General features: G+C 47.0%; 1 protein-coding gene across 3 annotated transcripts in view; it reads right to left on the bottom strand.

Moving 5' to 3' along the window:
* CDK14 (cyclin dependent kinase 14) overlaps positions 1-19,160 on the bottom strand; it is a 317,114-nt gene that overhangs the window by 80,438 nt on the left and 217,516 nt on the right. For all 3 annotated transcript variants that reach the window (XM_072154286.1, XM_072154287.1, XM_072154289.1), the window contains one exon: positions 12,407-12,455. In XM_072154286.1, coding sequence (XP_072010387.1) covers positions 12,407-12,455 — 49 coding nt within the window. The remainder of the gene's footprint in view (positions 1-12,406; positions 12,456-19,160) is intronic.

The raw sequence follows: 19,160 nt of genomic DNA, 5'->3' as shown, positions 1-19,160 counted from the left end.
TGTAATAGGCAGGGTGCCCCCTTAGTCTGTAATCCATGTAATAGGTAGGGTGCCCCCTTAGTCTGTAATCTATGTAATAGGTAGGGTGCCCCCTTAGTCTGTAATCCATGTAATAGGCAGGATGCCCCCTTAGTCAGTAATCCATGTAATAGGCAGGGTGCCCCCATAGTCTGTAATACATGTAATAGGTAGGGTGCCCCCTTAGTCTGTAATCTATGTAATAGGTAGGGTGCCCCCTTAGTCAGTAATCCATGTAATAGGCAGGGTGCCCCCTTAGTCTGCAATCCATGTAATAGATAAGGTGCCCCCTTAGTCAGTAATCCATGTAATAGGCAGGGTGCCCCCATAGTCTGTAATACATGTAATAGGCAGGGTGCCCCCTTAGTCTAATATCCATGTTATAGGTAGGGTTCCCCTTACTATGTAATCCATGTAATAGGCAGGGTGCCCCCATAGTCTGCAATACATGTAATAGGTAGGGATGCCCCTTAGTAAATTTTTAACCCCAATGCAGCATAAAATAATAACAAAATGTTCTCACCTCCCACGTCTTCCACAGAGTTCTCCTGATCTTCATGTGGCACATTAACTGTCATAGCAACTAGCCATGACTGTGATTAGCCAGTGATGTTCCCTTGGCCAATCAAAGCCATGTGATTGTTTGCCAGATTGGCTGATGAGTGGACCTGAATTTCTCATTCAGGTGCGGCCCACGCGACCCAGAAATATTGACGGATTGCCAAACATCCAATGTGGCCTATTAATGGCCATAGTAACTACCCATGGCTTTGATTGGCCAATCACAGCCACAGTTAGCAGCAAGTGGGGTTAATTTGCCGGACTGGCTGTTCGGCAAGAAGTCTGGCAATATGTCGGGGTCACGGCCAAACCTGAAAGGGAAGTTCGGGTCTGCGAATCTCAACAGATTGGGAAGAGTAACAGGAAGTAGACAGCTCTGTTCTTAGTCTAGTGTCTGAACCGAGTCACTGCAGCTGGATGCCCATCTAAAATAAGAGCTTATCTGCAGTAACCTGGTCTGACCAGCACACAGGAAATGGAGCTGTCTGCTTCCTGTTCTATCAACCGCTGAGAACAGCTGATCAGTGGGATTCCTACTAATCTGACAAATACTATGCCAATATTTCTATGAAAGACAAGCCTTTAAAAAAGGATGAGATGCCAAAATTTAACAAAACCTCTAGAAAGGTGTTTGTGGAAGAAGAAAGCAGCCATGTTTCTTTTTCATCACAGTCCACCCCTTTAACACTGGGCAGAACAATCTATTATTCCATATTCCGTATTCTCTTCCACAGCCAATATTCGGCTTTGTACCTCTTTTATGAACCTCTTGTCCCAAACCTACCGCACAACGGGATCAATGCCCACCACAAAGTCTACAAACCGTTTCTCAAACTCCTCTCTAAATATTTTGCATATTTCAAGAAATTCAAGAAAATACTCATTTTTTGTCCCTCTTTTTTGCTTATGTGTATGAATATTACATGTGAAATCTGGAAGGCCGTAATTAAAGTTAGCGACACGTGAAAATTCCTCGCCTTTCTTCTGCATCTGCATTGACATAAACATAAAACAAACACAGCTGGGATCTTTTGTGCGAGCGCGCGCCCGTCTGTTTGGTCGCTGAAGGATTTAGCTGGACAAACATCACAAAGAAGATGGCTGATTGCATTGAATTGCTAATCAAATATTCTGCAGCGCGAGGGCAGCCGAAGATCAATTATTGTGAGATTTGAATAATTTAAGGGGGAAGTCTGTATTTGGCTATATGCTGGATTTTGAATGAAATCATTAGGGATTAGGATCGGGGGAGGGGGTAGGTGGGATGGGATCGGATACACTCTGCTCGCCCCTATTAACACGTAGGCTAGATTAAGCTATATGACAACAAAATGCGAGATGCCGCCTTAAAGGGTTAAAGAAAACATGATGAACATCCAAAATCCCGGCACGGCTGTTTACAGATCGCTAATAATGCCAATCTGGCACTGAGATTAGTGCTGGCAACCAATGAACAAATATTTTGCAGCAAAGGAAAAAAAATTTACTTGAATTTCAGATTTATTATCTAAGCTCCAACATTCTCGGTTTTTGCCTCATTCCATGTTTTTTAATATTTTCTCGACTTACTGCATAAAAAACTGCATAATGTGCACAGTACTTAAAGTTTTTTTTTTTCCAAAAACAGTGCCACACCTGTCCACAGGCTGGTTGCGGTATCACAGTTCAGCCCAATGACACTGTACTGCGGTAAAAGACACATGTGGCCCTGTATAACAGGCGTCATTAGGCCGCCTGGATATGTGCATAATACCAAAGACGTTATCACCCGTCAACTCCCTTATAGGAAACTTTGGTGGGACATGATCAAGAAACAAGCACGATTAGACGTAGTCCGGGTACTGGTGGAAGTTGGCCAAGTTTGGTGCAAAGATATGGCTGCAAAGCACTAGGGAGTCAGGTAGAGACCAGTCAGAGACAGGATGGGGTCAGGGCAGGTGGCAGTCAGACAAATACTAAGTATCAGTCCGAGGTCAAGGCAGGCTGCCACAGATCATAGTGAGGTCACGTCTGAACCTCAACTGTTGGGCACATCCTACTGGTAGAAGCTGCCTTTTATTACCAGGGGAGCAACGGGATTGGTCAGAGAGCCATTAGATATGGTTGCACTGGTCACCAAAACCTCAAGATCTGGTTACATCTCCCTTCTAGAGTAGTCATGTTTTTAAAAACCTACAACTCAATTAAGTGCACCCCATGTCTGTGCTGTAATCAATTGCTACAGGGACAATTTTTATGTCATTTTGAAAGAAAACCACTATGTTTTTTTGAATTTTTTGGTTCTCCTTTAACATCACAATACAACGTATTGATCTCTAACTACTCTAACTATTGATCTCACTACTTTTCAGGTCATACGCACTGTAACCACTCATCTATATATCTAGGTTTATCAACTTTTATGAATTTCGACCTTTTATGTGAATATGAGAGATGTTCGCATCCGATAACGGAATCTTTTGAGACAGAACCCGTCAGACAGAGCAAAGGACACCACAAGAATGGAGTTTGTAACTTCTCATCTCATTGGTTTCAAAATATACCGATAGCAGGATTCCCTGTTGTGACTATACTCTGGTGGATCGAAGCCAACGATGAACCTCAGTGAGTCCTTCTGATATGAAAAGTATAATTTCCATAGATTGAGAACCAACACTCCAAAGTGAAGAATCACAGACCAAATGCTATCTACATCATGGATATTGGTTAAATCCAACCACGTGACTTCATCATCTTCTCATAAGTTGGATGGATTTCCTTGGGCACTAGAGGAATTCCTTGGTTGCCTAATTATCTTCTGAGTATATATCACTGGTCCTCCACTTGTATGAGGAGAACTTTGGATTGGGTCCCAATACAGGACTTGTAGAGATGCCCCCCATATATAAGATGGACCCCCCATTCCGATCCCTTCCCTTCTATAGACTAGATTTGCAATCTCCCTCATTATAAAGTTGCTCCATATAAGTTTTTAAGATGTTTGTCTCTAAATTGATAAAGCAGAAGCAAGCGGTTAATACACAGTCCCAAGACGCCCGACTGATTAAAGTATTTCCCTATGTAAAAGCAAAAAGCATCTTAATTATCTGAAGAAAACCGGCGGTTCATGCAGCTCGGGCTAATGAAGTGATACATTATGAAGCTTTGTTATGCAATATTCATGATGGATATGCCAAGTTTATGCCAGAACATCTCCCTGAATTCACAAATATTTTATTACCATCAACACTTGAGGGTGCTGGGAGGTCTCCAGTGATACAACCCATAGCGCTGGTAGGGTTAATAGAATTCTGTAAGCAATTTTCACTCAAACTCAATGAATTAAAGTAGAATAACACCCAAATAGCATCGGGTGCTACCCATGATCTTCCACTCCGAGGCACCTTCAGGGCAGTTACTGGCAATAATGACATCAGGGGTCTGGTCACTAGTTGTGAATCTTTGTAGGTAGATAAATTAGGAAAAATAAAATCGGTCATTGACTGGTTGGGTGGTTGATGTCTCAAACTTATAGGTAGCTAATGTGCCGCTGAGGCGTTGTGGAGTGGTGGTATATATAGAGAGAATCATGGAGCTAGTGTTGGAATAGTATATCTAGGGCCATCAGTAAAATCCATTATTTGGGCCCATCGCTGTACATGATGGGGCAGATTTACTTACCCGATCCGATGTGGAGGATTCGGGTCTTCCGGTGATTCACTAAGGTAGTTCCCCCGATGTCACTGAAGTTCACCAAGCCAGGCCGGGTGCAGGTAAGTGCGTGTCAAGCGACATTTTTACCGAATCCGTCGGGTTTTTGTAAACCCACGCCCCTCCGCTTCTGTCGCGTGCACGCCGGCGCCGATGCGGCACAATCCGATCGTGGGCGACAAAAACCCGGGTAATCCGCTGTAGAAAAAGCGTTTCGGGCCCTTAGTAAATGACCCCCATTGTCTGACACAAATTCCTAAAGTATAGCCAACACAAATTTCTTTCAGCTTCCTAGTCTTTGCTTCCGATGGTGGGGAGCCTTGAACTTAGACCCTCTTTTATTGCCGGTAGACCCTGAATCAAGATGCCACCTCAACCATCAAATGCACCTACAGTCCATTTTATTGTATGATTATATGGGATAATTATGATGCTATATGATGAATATCTGTATGAAATACAGTCAGGGTACTAAGCTTTGCATTAATAATGCAAGGGCTTGGGGGCCCACCTAGATCAAGGGCCCACTAAGAAGTTTAATTGTTGGCAGTCCGGGTCTGAAGGTGCCAGATTGTGCTGGGACCAAACCCAGGAACAAAGATGTTCTTATCTGCTAACCTTTGACTTTGAGATGATTCCCTACCAAATCGATCTCCCCCAACAGATGGAAGTCCTGTGTAGACTTTTTTCATCCAATAGAAACTGTGAAGGGACTAACCAGACCTGGGCCTGGTGCAAAGAGCACCATAGTCGTCTTCTATTTTATGTGTGTCCCTGTCCAGATTCAAGGAGGAAGAGGAATTTTTCTCTGATTCTTACATCCACTTGTTCTACTTACTCGCTACTACAATTAGTTTAGGTACCCAATATGCTTTTTAGGCTCTTTATTGGCATTCTGTAATGGAGCAGACAGTCCAGTAACACCCTCCTGACATTACACAGCCTATTTAGCATATCAGGTGCTGAAACTACTCATTGTTAAAGGAAACCTACCACGAGGAATCTACTCATCAGAAGTAGATGTGAGGGCAGATTCCTCCTGCCTGCCTACCAGAGTCTACCGGGGCGTGTACTAGCCTGACCGAGAACTGGGAGCTACGGCTACTCCCCGCCCCAGTAGCCTCTGCAGATAATTTATATATCAACATGAGGAGAGAAAAAGAAGTGGACCGCACATCCACACATCACACAATGATCACACAATGATCTACTGCCGCTAGGTTCTCGAGGTTCTTAGTTACATTTTGATCAAATTGTATAAGCCCACCAACCACTTCATGGTGACCTCTTTTTGGTGGGTCCCTACGCTATAATGTGCGGCATCACATGGCGCCCACCACCGCTGCAGCACAGCGCCGGCAGGGACCAAGACCTGGTTGCCCCCCAGCACCCATACTGGCAGATATAGCCCCCATGGCTCCATGCCCGGGTCCCCACCAGCACCGCACAACAGAAGCAGCGGACGCCATGCAATACCGCACCATGTGAACAGGAAAAAGGCTCACCATGTGTGAACAGGTGTTGAATACTCACTGTTCCAGGCACTAGCTGAGAAGAAGCGGCCCCTATATGCAGTCTCCTGCTAATTTAAAAGCACCTGGGTCGAATGGGGTGGAGTGCTGGTACCAGGCAAAAAACAAAATAAATGAAGGGATAGAATATACTAAACCAACAAGAGGAGACCCAACATAAAGAGGTCACCATGAAGTGGTTGGTGGGCTTATACAATTTGATCAAAATGTAACTAAGAACCTCGAGTTCGTTATATAATGTAGCCTAGCGGCAGTAGATCATTGTGTTATGTGTGGATGTGCAGTTCTTTTTCTCTCCCCATGTTAGAGAATTTACATATTTACTAAAATAAACTTCTTAACAAGTTAGGTTATGCTCCAGGATTATTAAATTACAGATTAGGGCAGAGGCCGGCAGGAGGAATCTACCATCAGATCTACGTCTGATAGTAGATTCCTCATGGTAGGTTTCCTTTAAGGAAACTTGGAGGCTTGAGAGAAAAGTCCAACAGAATCTGGGGACTGGAGGACACCTATTCAAGAAGCAAAGAGCCGGATTGATGAAAATCAAGTTTTTTTTTTTGGCCCCAGACTATTTATGACCTATCCTTGTGCCCAACCAATCAGTTGCTTGATGCGATCAATATAACATATCTCCATCCATAGAATATCCGCCATAAAAGTTTGGGGCTACAAAACCTCTTTAACCGGCAGGTGTTAAGGAATTGTCGTCCAGAGAATTTAACCACTGAACCTTTCCTTGTCCTATAATTAACAATTTCTGCACAGTGGGGAGAAGAATGACGTGCAGAGGTCCACCGATGGTAATTGTCGTCAAAACCACCGAGTGTCAAGCCGGCGGAGTTGTGTAGCATTTAATTGCGTCCTCGAGTGTGCACTTTAAATAGAGAAGTCGGTAGAGATAGATCTTCTGCCTCACACTGACAATGACACACATCATTTGTAGCCGCGTCGCGTCATCCAACGCTAAAATCTGTGATAACCAGCTGGAGGAGGCTTTGAAACCCAGTGGAATCCATCTATCGCTGTACACACAGCCAGATCCACAAACACAGTTGTCAATAACCGGTAATGAGCACAAAATCCGTTAAGGAGAACGCAGTAGGGGAAAGGATTCTGCAATTCTGGGTATGTTACATCTGTATTTTGCTCTTGTTTGAAGAACATGAGAATTGAATCCTGTAGCCTAAACTCAAAGTCATTATGATGTGACGGCGATCGCCGCCGCTTTCCGTGTAGGCACTCGCTCCAGCAGTCATCCGCGTCAATTACCGGTCATTTTACATTCTGTAACCAGCAGCGAGTAATCTGACTATGGGGCGAGGAGGGAGAAGCATTGTTTTCGACATCATTGAAGGACATAATTAAGATTAAGTCAACAAGTGAGAGGTGCCCGGGGGAGAGAGGATCTAAGAAATTGCTCCAGACAACGTTGCGGGGGCAGATCATCCTGTAACAATGTGATATCTGTCGGATAATAGTTCTGTCATCTCAATTTCATAAACTAACATTGGCGCTGCTGGGAAAAAGTCACAGGAAGAATGAGGAGCTGAGAAGGAAAACGTGGAGGTGCACCGGGACAGTTTTTATGTGCAATTTGCCTCTTGCACGACTTAGTCAATATTCACTGTAGTTTTCTTTGTAATGATGGACCAAAAAAGTTCCTTATTATAATGTGGCGGTTATTGTAAGGATCATTAAAGTAGCACATAATGGGGGACATTTATGAAGACCGCCATTTTTCAGACAGACCTCAATACCCTGTCGCCCAATCTAGTTTGCTCCAACCATATGATGAGGCAGAAGTCCCACAGATAGTAGTCCATGGAGGATGGAGTCCATGTGACCGGCGCCTGCTACACTATCAACCAAAGTTATCCGCCCCCCCCCCCCGTATGAAAATCAACTTTTCGCCCAACTCAATGCTGTCGGACCACATCTCTCAGCTGGCCGCCCCTCGCAGCGTGTCCACAGTGCCTAGCGGCAAATACGGCCTTTTATGGCACCATAACAATGATAAGTGCAACACCCTCGCCGATGCAATGGCGAGGTAGTGCTTGCGAATACGTCCCACCTGCATGTAATCCCATTACACAACATGGTTCTAATAGGACATAGGGATATTGCAGTGGTGAATCCTGCCTGGCAAGGCAGAGGTTAAGTATTTTGTATAATGCCAGATGCTGTTATCCAATGATATGTGTTACATCTTGTGCTCTGTAAGCTGAGATGTGATTGGAGGAGCAGCCACCACCTGACCAAAGGGAGGTAATAAAACCTCTGGCCAGGAATGTTCTGGAGACTAGATTATTCTAGTGTGGAATCCTAGGAGAATCAGTGAGTGCGTGAGTAATCTCTGTCTAGCCCATACCAGAGCAGGAAGAGCTTAGCCCCTGCCTCTGAAGAGTGGAGCATTAAACTAGAGTTAGTGTAGTGAGGAAAAGGGGTATTATCTTACCTTTGAAGGTGATACCTGAAGCCCTACAGGACAAGCTGAAGCTTCCTACCAGGACACAGCTGCCTCCCAGCCTGCCCTCTACTTCCAGGCTGGTGAACTATCTCCTGAGGCTCCCTCCAACTCACATCTCGGCACCCTACCTACCTGTTAAAGGCACGTTTGCTGCGGTTCCTGCGGTTCAAATAAAGAACTGTAAGTTGTTTTCTTCAACTTCTGTCTCCGTCTGGTCCCTGCTAATACGGCTGCCTTCATCACCGGCACCCTGCCCATCACCCAGAGACTCACACTCGGGACATTAAGGGGTTGCCCCAGGGAGATCCGCTATAGCAGCCGCTCCCTCATCATTTCTTGCCAACACCACCCTGCTGGAGACCTGCCAGGCTGTAGGACAGCCCTCCGGTTCCCCCGTACCAAGCACCGTGACAATAGCGTGCTTAGGCCGCAACCGCCAGCCACTCCGGTACCACGGGCCCCGGCTGTCTCCAGGCCTCACCTCAAGGGCTAGGCCCCGGTGGGGGATGTTGCAAGTGGCGTCACGAACAGGATATTTACTTCTGTGCCTTATCCTGGCACTAAAGACTGTACTTTATTAAGAAAAAGACTGTGCTGCCTAACCCTGCTGCCATCCGGGTTTAGGCCCAAGTAATTGTGTGTTTCTGGATTGAACTGTGTTATACTGCTGCCACGTGCTGTCGAGCGCCGCTCCAGCACTCGAGAGGTTAATCCTTGCAAGAACTGTACCAGCTCTGCTACATCCGGCGCTGCCGCGCCTGAAGATTTTACCTCACGAAACTGTGGCGCAGCAAGTAATTCCAGCCCGCCAAAACTTTCACTGGCGGGAAACCCAGAGACATCGCTAAGCTCCGCCCCCTGCGCGTATGGCGCGAATCCTGCCTCAGCGCGCTGTGGCGCAGCAGAAAATTCAGCCCGCCACGACTCCTGGCGGGGAAGACTCAAGCTCCGCCCTCTGGCGCGAAACTCTCCCGCGCTGCAACGCCAGTGAGAGCCCACGAGGTACCTCAGAGTCAGCGCAGCCGCCATCCAGCATCAGAGAGGTTAATCGGCCATCTTGGATTTCTCCACGTGCTGTCTTCTGTCCTGCCGACATGCCGCACAGCCTCCGAGATGAAGAACCAAGTGTCGTATGGCTTGCCCACGAGCCTCGGGCACCTTCCTCTGCTGCACCGCTTACTGCTGTCTCCCGTACGCAGTCTTCAATGGCGGATTCTCCACAGCGGCTGCCTCCTCCGATTCCGGACCTCCTGAGGACCACCACGGATGTGAGTACCATGGCCCCCAGGGCCTATATCACAGTGACTGTGACTATATCTCCCTTAGCCCCGGCTGGGGTACAGTCCGGCCTCCCTGCAGAGGGTCAACATCTCCCCATAGGAGGCCCGGCTACAAAAGGGACTCTCTTAAAGGGGCCTGACCCCTTATCTAATGCTGCTGACTGTCCTGCGGAGTATCCAGGACCACCTGCTAAGAGGCCCAGGCTGTCCGGTGAGAACGCCCTGCCAGCTACAGAGGTTACCACAGCCAGCGCAACAGCGCCCCCAAGAGCTACAGGTCAGTCCAGGAACAACAATCCTTCAGCTGTCAGCAGTGAAGAAGTTACAGCTCCTGCGGTCATCATCATGCGCTCCACAGCGCCCCCAGCTACAGAAGGTCAGCCAGAGAAGTGCCTGTCTCCTTCCTTTGCTGAGATGCCTGCCGCCGCAGAGGACCTCCCTGCTGTTCCAGCTCCAGCTTCTGGGTGTTCCATGTCAGCAGTTCCAGTGTCTACCACCAGATGTCTTCAGGTGACAGATCTCAACACTGCTTTCTTCACCCAGGCTGATGATGTCCATGCTGCAGTTCCTGCTTCCATGCCTGCAGCCATTGCTCTTGAAGATGCAGAGTAACCCCTGAAGGGCTGTAGCCCACTTCAGGTACTGTACAAATGTATATTTATTTCTGTCCTTTCCCCACAGAGCCAGAAACTGTCCTGAGACTCTCACCCTTATTTATCTCAGTCAAGAGATTTTCTACTGTCATGTGCTATGATAGCCCCCTTCCTCTGCCACAGCAGAGATTTCTTCAAAGGACTCTGTCCCTCTCCAAAAAGAGGAGACCCTTTGCTTCTTCATTGCACTTTTCCCCCACATCAAGGGCTGTACCCAGAAGATGGACTTTGTCACTAGAGACCTTCTGAGAGACTTTTGCCAGATACTCCAGGGAAAAGTTGCTATTGCTATTGACTATTATTTTGCACTTAATGCCTTCCTTTTTAGGTACGGACATTCTGTTTGCACTTCTTTATGCCTTTTCTTTTCAGGAAAAGAGACATTTATTCTGCTACCCTGAGTAGCCTATCTACCTCTGTAACGTTAGTAACGTTTCAAGACGTGTACCCATTGGGCTCCTAAGCCAATGTGATCTTAACCTGTTTGCACACTGTCAGAAGATCTGCCAGTAGTCTGCATTAACCCTTTCATAGGCTTTTCAGGTTGTAGTGTGGCTGTGTCGGACCGTCTTTCTATGTAAAACACTGACCGCTACCTGATCCCTCAAACTGAGGTTTGCACATGGGGGTAGTCCGTAAACTGCGGGTCTTTAGGGGACCGGGGGTGTTACACAGATAGCACCTGGATGCCACTCATACATGGGTAAGGTTGTCAGTCAGGAGGTACTCGTGTCGCATATGCTAACACAATGCAGATAGACACCATATAATTGCCGCCAGGGAAGAAGCGTTGATCAAACAAATATACAGGCCTTGGTGCAAGGAGTGGATTACAGGACATGACACCACACCTTTCATACTGTACAGTTCGGTTTAATGGCGTCAGCGACCAACTGTCATACAGCTACATGTTTGTCTTAGTCCGACACCAACCCAGGTGCCTGTCTCCAGGACCATGGGCGGTTTGTCCCTACACCTCACATAGCCTGCACTTCCTAGAAGTGCCCTTAGCCCCCTCTGTGCCCCAAAACATCTGTAGTCGAGCCGAGGGCGGCTCTTTCAATTGCCCCCGGGGTATGCAACACCCTCGCCGATGCAATGGCGAGGTAGTGCTTGCGAATACGTCCCACCTGCATGTAATCCCATTACACAACATGGTTCTAATAGGACATAGGGATATTGCAGTGGTGAATCCTGCCTGGCAAGGCAGAGGTTAAGTATTTTGTATAATGCCAGATGCTGTTATCCAATGATATGTGTTACATCCTGTGCTCTGTAAGCTGAGATGTGATTGGAGGAGCAGCCACCACCTGACCAAAGGGAGGTAATAAAACCTCTGGCCAGGAATGTTCTGGAGACTAGATTATTCTAGTGTGGAATCCTAGGAGAATCAGTGAGTGCGTGAGTAATCTCTGTCTAGCCCATACCAGAGCAGGAAGAGCCTAGCCCCTGCCTCTGAAGAGTGGAGCATTAGACTAGAGTTAGTGTAGTGAGGAAAAGGGGTATCATCTTACCTTTGAAGGTGATACCTGAAGCCCTACAGGACAAGCTGAAGCTTCCTACCAGGACACAGCTGCCTCCCAGCCTGCCCTCTACTTCCAGGCTGGTGAACTATCTCCTGAGGCTCCCTCCAACTCACATCTCGGCACCCTACCTACCTGTTAAAGGCACGTTTGCTGCGGTTCCTGCGGTTCAAATAAAGAACTGTAAGTTGTTTTCTTCAACTTCTGTCTCCGTCTGGTCCCTGCTAATACGGCTGCCTTCATCACCGGCACCCTGCCCATCACCCAGAGACTCACACTCGGGACATTAAGGGGTTGCCCCAGGGAGATCCGCTATAGCAGCCGCTCCCTCATCATTTCTTGCCAACACCACCCTGCTGGAGACCTGCCAGGCTGTAGGACAGCCCTCCGGTTCCCCCCGTACCAAGCACCGTGACAATAGCGTGCTTAGGCCGCAACCGCCAGCCACTCCGGTACCGCGGGCCCCGGCTGTCTCCAGGCCTCACCTCAAGGGCTAGGCCCCGGTGGGGGATGTTGCATAAGTACAAATTACAATTAGTAGAAAATCTGAAAGCCGCAAAAATCTCTCTTATAGGCTGTACATCTATACGAGGCGGAACGTGACCCAGCTATGAAAAGCGAGGCCCAATTTTACAAAATAATACCAGAAAATGTATGATACTAAAAAAAATAGACTTACTTGTTCCAAGCTTGTCGGAGATTCTTAGGGCCGTACTGCGTAAACCGATCTGTAAGACACAAACAGGTCATGATATAATGTAATGGTTGTAATGCATAGCTAACAGGTCTAGCACACACATTTCCGAAAAAAAAAATTTCTGCAGATACCAACTTTTTTCTTTCAACTCTAATTAGATAGGATAAGACTTTTTTGGGGGGAAATGAGGACTACATATCCAGACATGTGTTATGGGGGGATCTCCATTCCACACAGTCAGGCTGCTATGATGGGGGTCATTCTAGTCTACACAGCATTACTGGTTTGATAAGAGGAGGTCCAGACTACACAACAACCAGACTAGCTGTGTAGTCCAGAACACCCCCAATAACAGCAGATTGTTGTAATAAGGATGACCAGATTATATATCCAGAATGTTGTTATAGGGCAGTGATGGGGAACCTTTTGGAGACCGAGTGCCCAAACTACAACCAAAATCCAATTATTTTCCCGTGAAGTGCCAACGTGGCATTTTAAGCAGTAACTTATTGCTACCTGTTCTTCCACATCTTTCAATTGTATCGCCCCCCTGAGGCAACAAATAAGGTTGAAAGAAGGAGGACAATTTCAGACTCTCATTGTAGCTTCTCTCCAGGGTCTCTCTGTACAGGAAAAATGGTTGGTCCAGCAGGATGACCTTCGAGGACATTGCAGTTCTGTCAACACCTCCTCACTTTTCCCGCAGTTCCTAACAGCCAATGAAGTGTTCCTTTAAAATAGCGCTGAGACAGCATCTCTTAAGTTGCCCAGGACTTGGTGGATTTGGTCCTATTTGGTGAACTCTGTCTTGGGGTGATGGTCTGAGTGGCCACAGAAATGGCTCCGGGTGCCACCTCTGGCACCCGTGCCATAGGTTCGCCACCACTGTTATAGGGGTAACTCAGGACTACACAACCAGATTACTGTTATAGGAGGATCTTCATTCTACATGCATAGAACAATAGAGACCACACACTTAATTCTGTGGTGCTCAATGTCGGATTCTCAATCTTCATTCTACATAGTCAGACGGCTGTAGTGGGTGGAATTCCAGATTACACAGCAAGGAAATCAACCACTCCAAAAACACCTAGAAATACTCACCCCCGCTCCTCTTTATCTTGATCCCGGCGCTGTCCATCGCTAGTCTTGACTCACCGGGATCACCTAGAAAAGAAACTTATAATTAGCAGCCCGGAGTGCAGGGATGAGGTGTCCGGCTCTCCAGGATGGATAATTATGCACGCCTCCGCGAGTCCCTCACCCATGCTGGGAGCATGGGAGAGCAAGGTGACATCACGCAAAAGGCATGAATTCACACCTCTAATGTGACGTCCCCTCCCTCTCCTAGAATGCTGAGACGTGGATAATTAGCAGCCCGGAGCGCCGGACATCTTGTCCCTGTGCTGCTAATTATATTTTTCTTTTCTGGGTCCATCCTGGGGTGTCAAGACTAGCGACAGACAGCGGCGGGATCAACATCAAGAGGAGTGGAGGTGAGTATTTGTAGGTTTTTTGTGTTTTTGGAGGGGTTGATTTCCTTTAATAAGTGGAGGTCTAGACCACAAAACCAGACTGCTGTAATGAGGAGCATTAGATTATATATACAGAATGTTATAGGTAGAGACAAAGACTGAACTTCTGTTTTAGGGGGCGGTCCAGACTACAGAGAAGGTTCCCTGCTAGAACGGTGAGCTCCAGCAAGACTGTAGTTATACCAGCAGCTTCGTATTGCAAAACCGGACTCCTGCAATGGGGGATTTCTGACTACACAGCCAGACTGCAGTTATAGGGGGCAATTCAGACTACACTTACAGACTGCTACTTTAAAGCTCTCTAGACTTCACAGTCAGACTACTCCTATAGGGGGTGCTCCAGACTGCTGCTATAGGCGCTGCTCCAGACTACAGTGCAGACTGCTGCTATAGGTGCTGCTCCAGACTGCTGCTATAGGGGGTGCTCCAGACTGCTGCTATAAGGGGGTGCTCCAGACTGCTGCCATAGGGGGTGCTCCAGACTGCTGCCATAGGGGGTGCTCCAGACTGCTGCCATAGGGGGTGCTCCAGACTGCTGCCATAGGGGGTGCTCCAGACTGCTGCTATAAGGGGGTTCTCCAGACTGCTGCTATAGGGGGTGCTCCAGACTGCTGCTATATAGGGTGTGCTCCAGACTGCTGCTATAGGGTGTGCTCCAGAATACAGTGCAGACTGCTGCTATAGGGGGTGCTCCAGACTGCTGCTATAGGGGGTGCTCCAGACTGCTGCCATAGGGGGTGCTCCAGACTGCTGCTATAAGGGGGTTCTCCAGACTGCTGCTATAGGGGGTGCCCCAGACTGCTGCTATAAGGGGGTTCTCCAGACTGCTGCTATAGGGGGTGCCCCAGACTGCTGCTATAAGGAGGTTCTCCAGACTGCTGCTATAGGGGGTGCTCCAGACTGCTGCCATAGGGGGTGCTCCAGACTGCTGCTATAAGGGGGTTCTCCAGACTGCTGCTATAGGGGGTGCCCCAGACTGCTGCTATAGGGGGTGCCCCAGACTGCTGCTATAGGGGGTGCCCCAGACTGCTGCTATAGGGTGTGCTCCAAAATACAGTGCAGACTGCTGCTATAGGGGGCGCTCCAGACTGCTGCTATAGGGGGCACACCACACTGCTGCTATAGGGGGCACACCACACTGCTGCTATAGGGGGCGCTCCACACTGCTGCTAAAAGGGACTCTCCAGACTGCTGCTATAGGGGGTGCCCCAGACTGCTGCTATAGGGTGTGCTCCAAAATACAGTGCAGACTGCTGCTATAGGGGGCGCTCCAGACTGCTGCTATAGGGGGCACACCACACTGCTGCTATAGGGGGCACACCACACTGCTGCTATAGGGGGCGCTCCACACTGCTGCTAAAAGGGACTCTCCAGACTACGCTGTCAGACCACTGCTATAGGGGACCATACATACTACACAACCAACCAATGGAGTTGCCATATAAGCCAGCGATGCATTTTCTTAGGCTGGATAAGTAAGCCCTGAATGTTTTAGAAGAAATAACTTAATAAACACAAGTGCAAAATACAGCAAAAAAAAAATCTGCACACCCCGCACAAAAAACAAATGACTGATTCCCAAATCAACTTCCGTCGGGTAAACTTTGCAGCTTTTCCATTAGCGTCTTTTACAATGTCAGGACATCGGCTCAGAATGGCCCAATTAATTTACACCTCCAGGTGCAGAACAAGTCAAACAGCGGGAGATGAAGACGCCGCCGAAAACAGGCATTAACAATAATCACCGCCGCCTTCCCGTCATTCCTGATTGCACCGGCTCTGCAAACATTCAATTATGAGGAGCCGAGTCTGCACTTGTGTGTTCTACAAGGACACGTCCATTACACGCCGTTTTAGATGGGTTTTATTAACCCTTTGAGGACGCAGCCCATCACAGCCATTGAATAGACCGTCATCTGTTCTGTTTTTGGATTGCCCCATTTCCAAAACCATAAACTTTTACTTTTTTTTCTGTTAAACAGCTGTATTTTTATTGTGGGGGGGGGGTAGTTTTTTTCTGTATGTCAGTGATATAAATTACGCAATGGCGCAGATTTACTTACCCGGTCCTGACGCGATCCCCGCGGTGCGTTGTCCGACGAGGATTTGGAGCTGCCGCGATTCACTAAGTTCGTGCGTCCAATTTCCTTCATGTGTCGCTTCCCCCACTGAGGTCCGCCGGAGTTCATCTTCTTCTTCCCGGTGCATGTAAGTGCTTGATCTTGCGACACAATTTTGTTTTTAAATTCCGCGGTTTGTCCGAATCCGTCTGGTTGTCCAACGGCCGCCCCCCCCCCCCCCCCCATTTCTGTCGCATGCAAGCCGGCGCCGATACGCCACAATCCGATCGTGTGTGCCAAAACCCTTGGCAATTCGGCGCAAAACTGAAATAGCCGGGAAACCCGACAGAATCGCGGTCCGCGAACCCTTAGTAAATGAGCCCCAATGTCTTTATTCTATTGCTCATTTTGATCAATTTTTGAGTATTTTTACTTTTTTTAATAAGCCTTTTTTTCCCACTTCAGTTTTTCTTAATTAAAGGGGTTGGCCACTTTACCTCATGTTTTATGTAATGTGTGTGTAAGTGTAGGGGGCAGGATATTATATAATTTACCAATATCCATCTATTATCTCTTTTATTTTATTATTTTAATAGTCCTGCTCCGCTTTCTTGATATGTAAAGTGAAGCCACCTGTTTTTTACCTCATCATCCAGAGATTCCTGACCATAAAATGGCCGCAGATGGATGTGATCTCTACCTGTGCATTAGCAATTGCCCTGCCAGGACATGAGCAATTGCCCTGCCAGGACCTTATGGCTGATGAGGTAAAAGACAGGAGGTTTCACTTTACATATCAAGACAGTGGAGCAGAACTTGTAATAGATGTATATTGGTAAATTACTGATTATATTATTTCTGCACACTTACACACACATTACTAGAAGCGTGAGGTAGAGTGGCCAACCCCTTTAATCAGGTAACGAGAACTCATGATTTCCACTTTGCATCCCTTAATAAGTGACATCATCCTCCTCTGCTCTTTATATAGGACATATCTCAAGAGCAGAGGATGACGACGTTGCCAGACAGGGGGCAGTGTTAGGAGTATCAGCGGCAGTTAGGAAGTTGGGTAGCTGGACTGCGGGACCTTCCCGGACAAAAATCTTTTTTTATTAAAAGGATTGGTGTGTCATGGATGGAGGCATCAGAGGAAAATGTAAGAAGATAATTAAAAGTACTGATTTTTGGTGACAGGTTCATTTTAAGCATTGTAAATTCTTCAACCTTGCTCTGTGCACTGAGATTTATTACTGAACTCACCTTTCTGAGTTCTCCTGCAGCAGTTCCTATGACTATTTTCCTGTTGCTTCTATAGGGGCTCAGAAGGCACGATGACGTCATTACATCATGCCTGACTCGATGGGGGAGCCAAGAACAAACATCCAGATACACATTGCAGAAATACAGGACTGTCCCGGTCAATTTTGAACATTACTTTACGTTTATCTACATTGAATTCCATCTACCATACTCCTTACACATTTTGGAATGGCTGTTGAGTAGATTTTGGATTTGGAAGCATAGCCTGTCCTCGGGGGGGGGGGGGGGGGCTGTGCATCGTACCCCTGTTGTGTTTTTATTACTGTATTAACATAATTACAGACAGATAGTCACATTGCTTATAATTGATGCTCTGCTCAGCAGGACAATTACTAAAATGTCAGAGCTGGTCCTCTGCAGGCAGCTGCCGGAGGCTACTACACTCCAGAGCCCAAAACATAATCTGCTCCCAGACTGAACAACACGCTCACCAACAAGTGCAGCTTTGTGTCTCTCTGACCTAGTGGTGGCATTTTAAGTCGAATACACGGCAGAGCTTGACTCCGCAGAACAGCTGCTAATATTTATCACTGCAAGTTTTTCAATATTTCCGCAATTTTAAGCAAGGAAGGAAGGAAATTGAAGGAAGTCATAAAGCAGGGGCTCTAATGCGAGCAACAGTGTTAGGCATTGGCCCTGGAGAGATGTGTGATCATACCTTTGTGTGTAGCTGCAGGACTGTGAAATATAGATTTATATTCCAGGATAGTGGCTGGACTTGAAGTATGCAAGGTGTGTCCTTAGGCTCTTACATACTAGCCCGAACGTTGACAATCAGCAGTTCAGTTCCAGTTGCTCATCATGCAGGTTGGACTTTCCAACCAATGCACGCTGCAAGTGTGATGCAAGTGTGGACGCATTACACTCACTAGTGTGTAAGGGGCCTAACCCTGCTGTGTTCTTATCTCTCTGCAATAAGCTGCACCATAGCCACGCCCCTCTTTTTTGATTGACTGTTGTAGCATTTCAAGAGGAGCTTACTACAGCTTTTGAATGCAGAAGGGGAAGTCTATGAAGCAGCTCAATGCAGAGAGCTAAGAGCACAGCAGTGTGAGAACTTAGGGACAATACCTAACACTGGCTGGAGACAGCGCAGCAGTGGGAGGACACCCCCTCAGTGAACTTGAAGTACTTTCAATCCTGGAATATATATATATATATCTTTTTATTCAACAGTCCTGCTGCTCCTGCTGGATAAGTAACACTGGCTGCAGAGAGCAAAGCAGTGTGAGGACACTCACCCAAAGAAATTGAGGAACCCTCAATTTTGGAATATGAATCTATTTTTCATAGTCCTGCTGCTACTGACCGCGCACAAAAAAATATAACTACACATCTCCTAATACTGTCTTCAGAGAGCTCAGAGCACAGCAGTGTGAAAATACACCCTGAGTGAACTTGAAGAACCTTGAATCCTGGTATATAAATCTATTTTTCACAGTCCTGCTGCTACTAACCACACACATAAAGCTATGATTACACATATTTCCAAGAATAATACCTAGTGCTGTCTGCACAGAGCACAGCAGTGTGAGAACACAACACCAGTGAACATCAATCAAAAAGGTCTGATTACACATCTCTCCAAGAACAATACCTAATACTGTTTGCAGAGAGAACAGAGCACCGCAGTGGGAGGACATGGTCCCAGTGAACTTAAAGAACCTTGAATTCTGGAATATAAATATATTTTTTCACAGTCCTGCTGCTACTTACAGCACATACAAAGTTAAGATTAAACATCTCTCCAGGGACAATACCCTACACTGGATGCAGAGAGCAAAGCAGTGTGAGGACACTGCCGCAATGAACTTGAAG

The sequence above is a fragment of the Engystomops pustulosus genome, chromosome 5 (genome assembly GCF_040894005.1).
Source record: "Engystomops pustulosus chromosome 5, aEngPut4.maternal, whole genome shotgun sequence".
NCBI classification, from domain to species: Eukaryota; Metazoa; Chordata; class Amphibia; order Anura; family Leptodactylidae; genus Engystomops; species Engystomops pustulosus.
The sequence above is the reverse complement of the archived record's forward strand: the minus strand, read 5'-3'. Positions and strand labels throughout refer to the sequence as shown.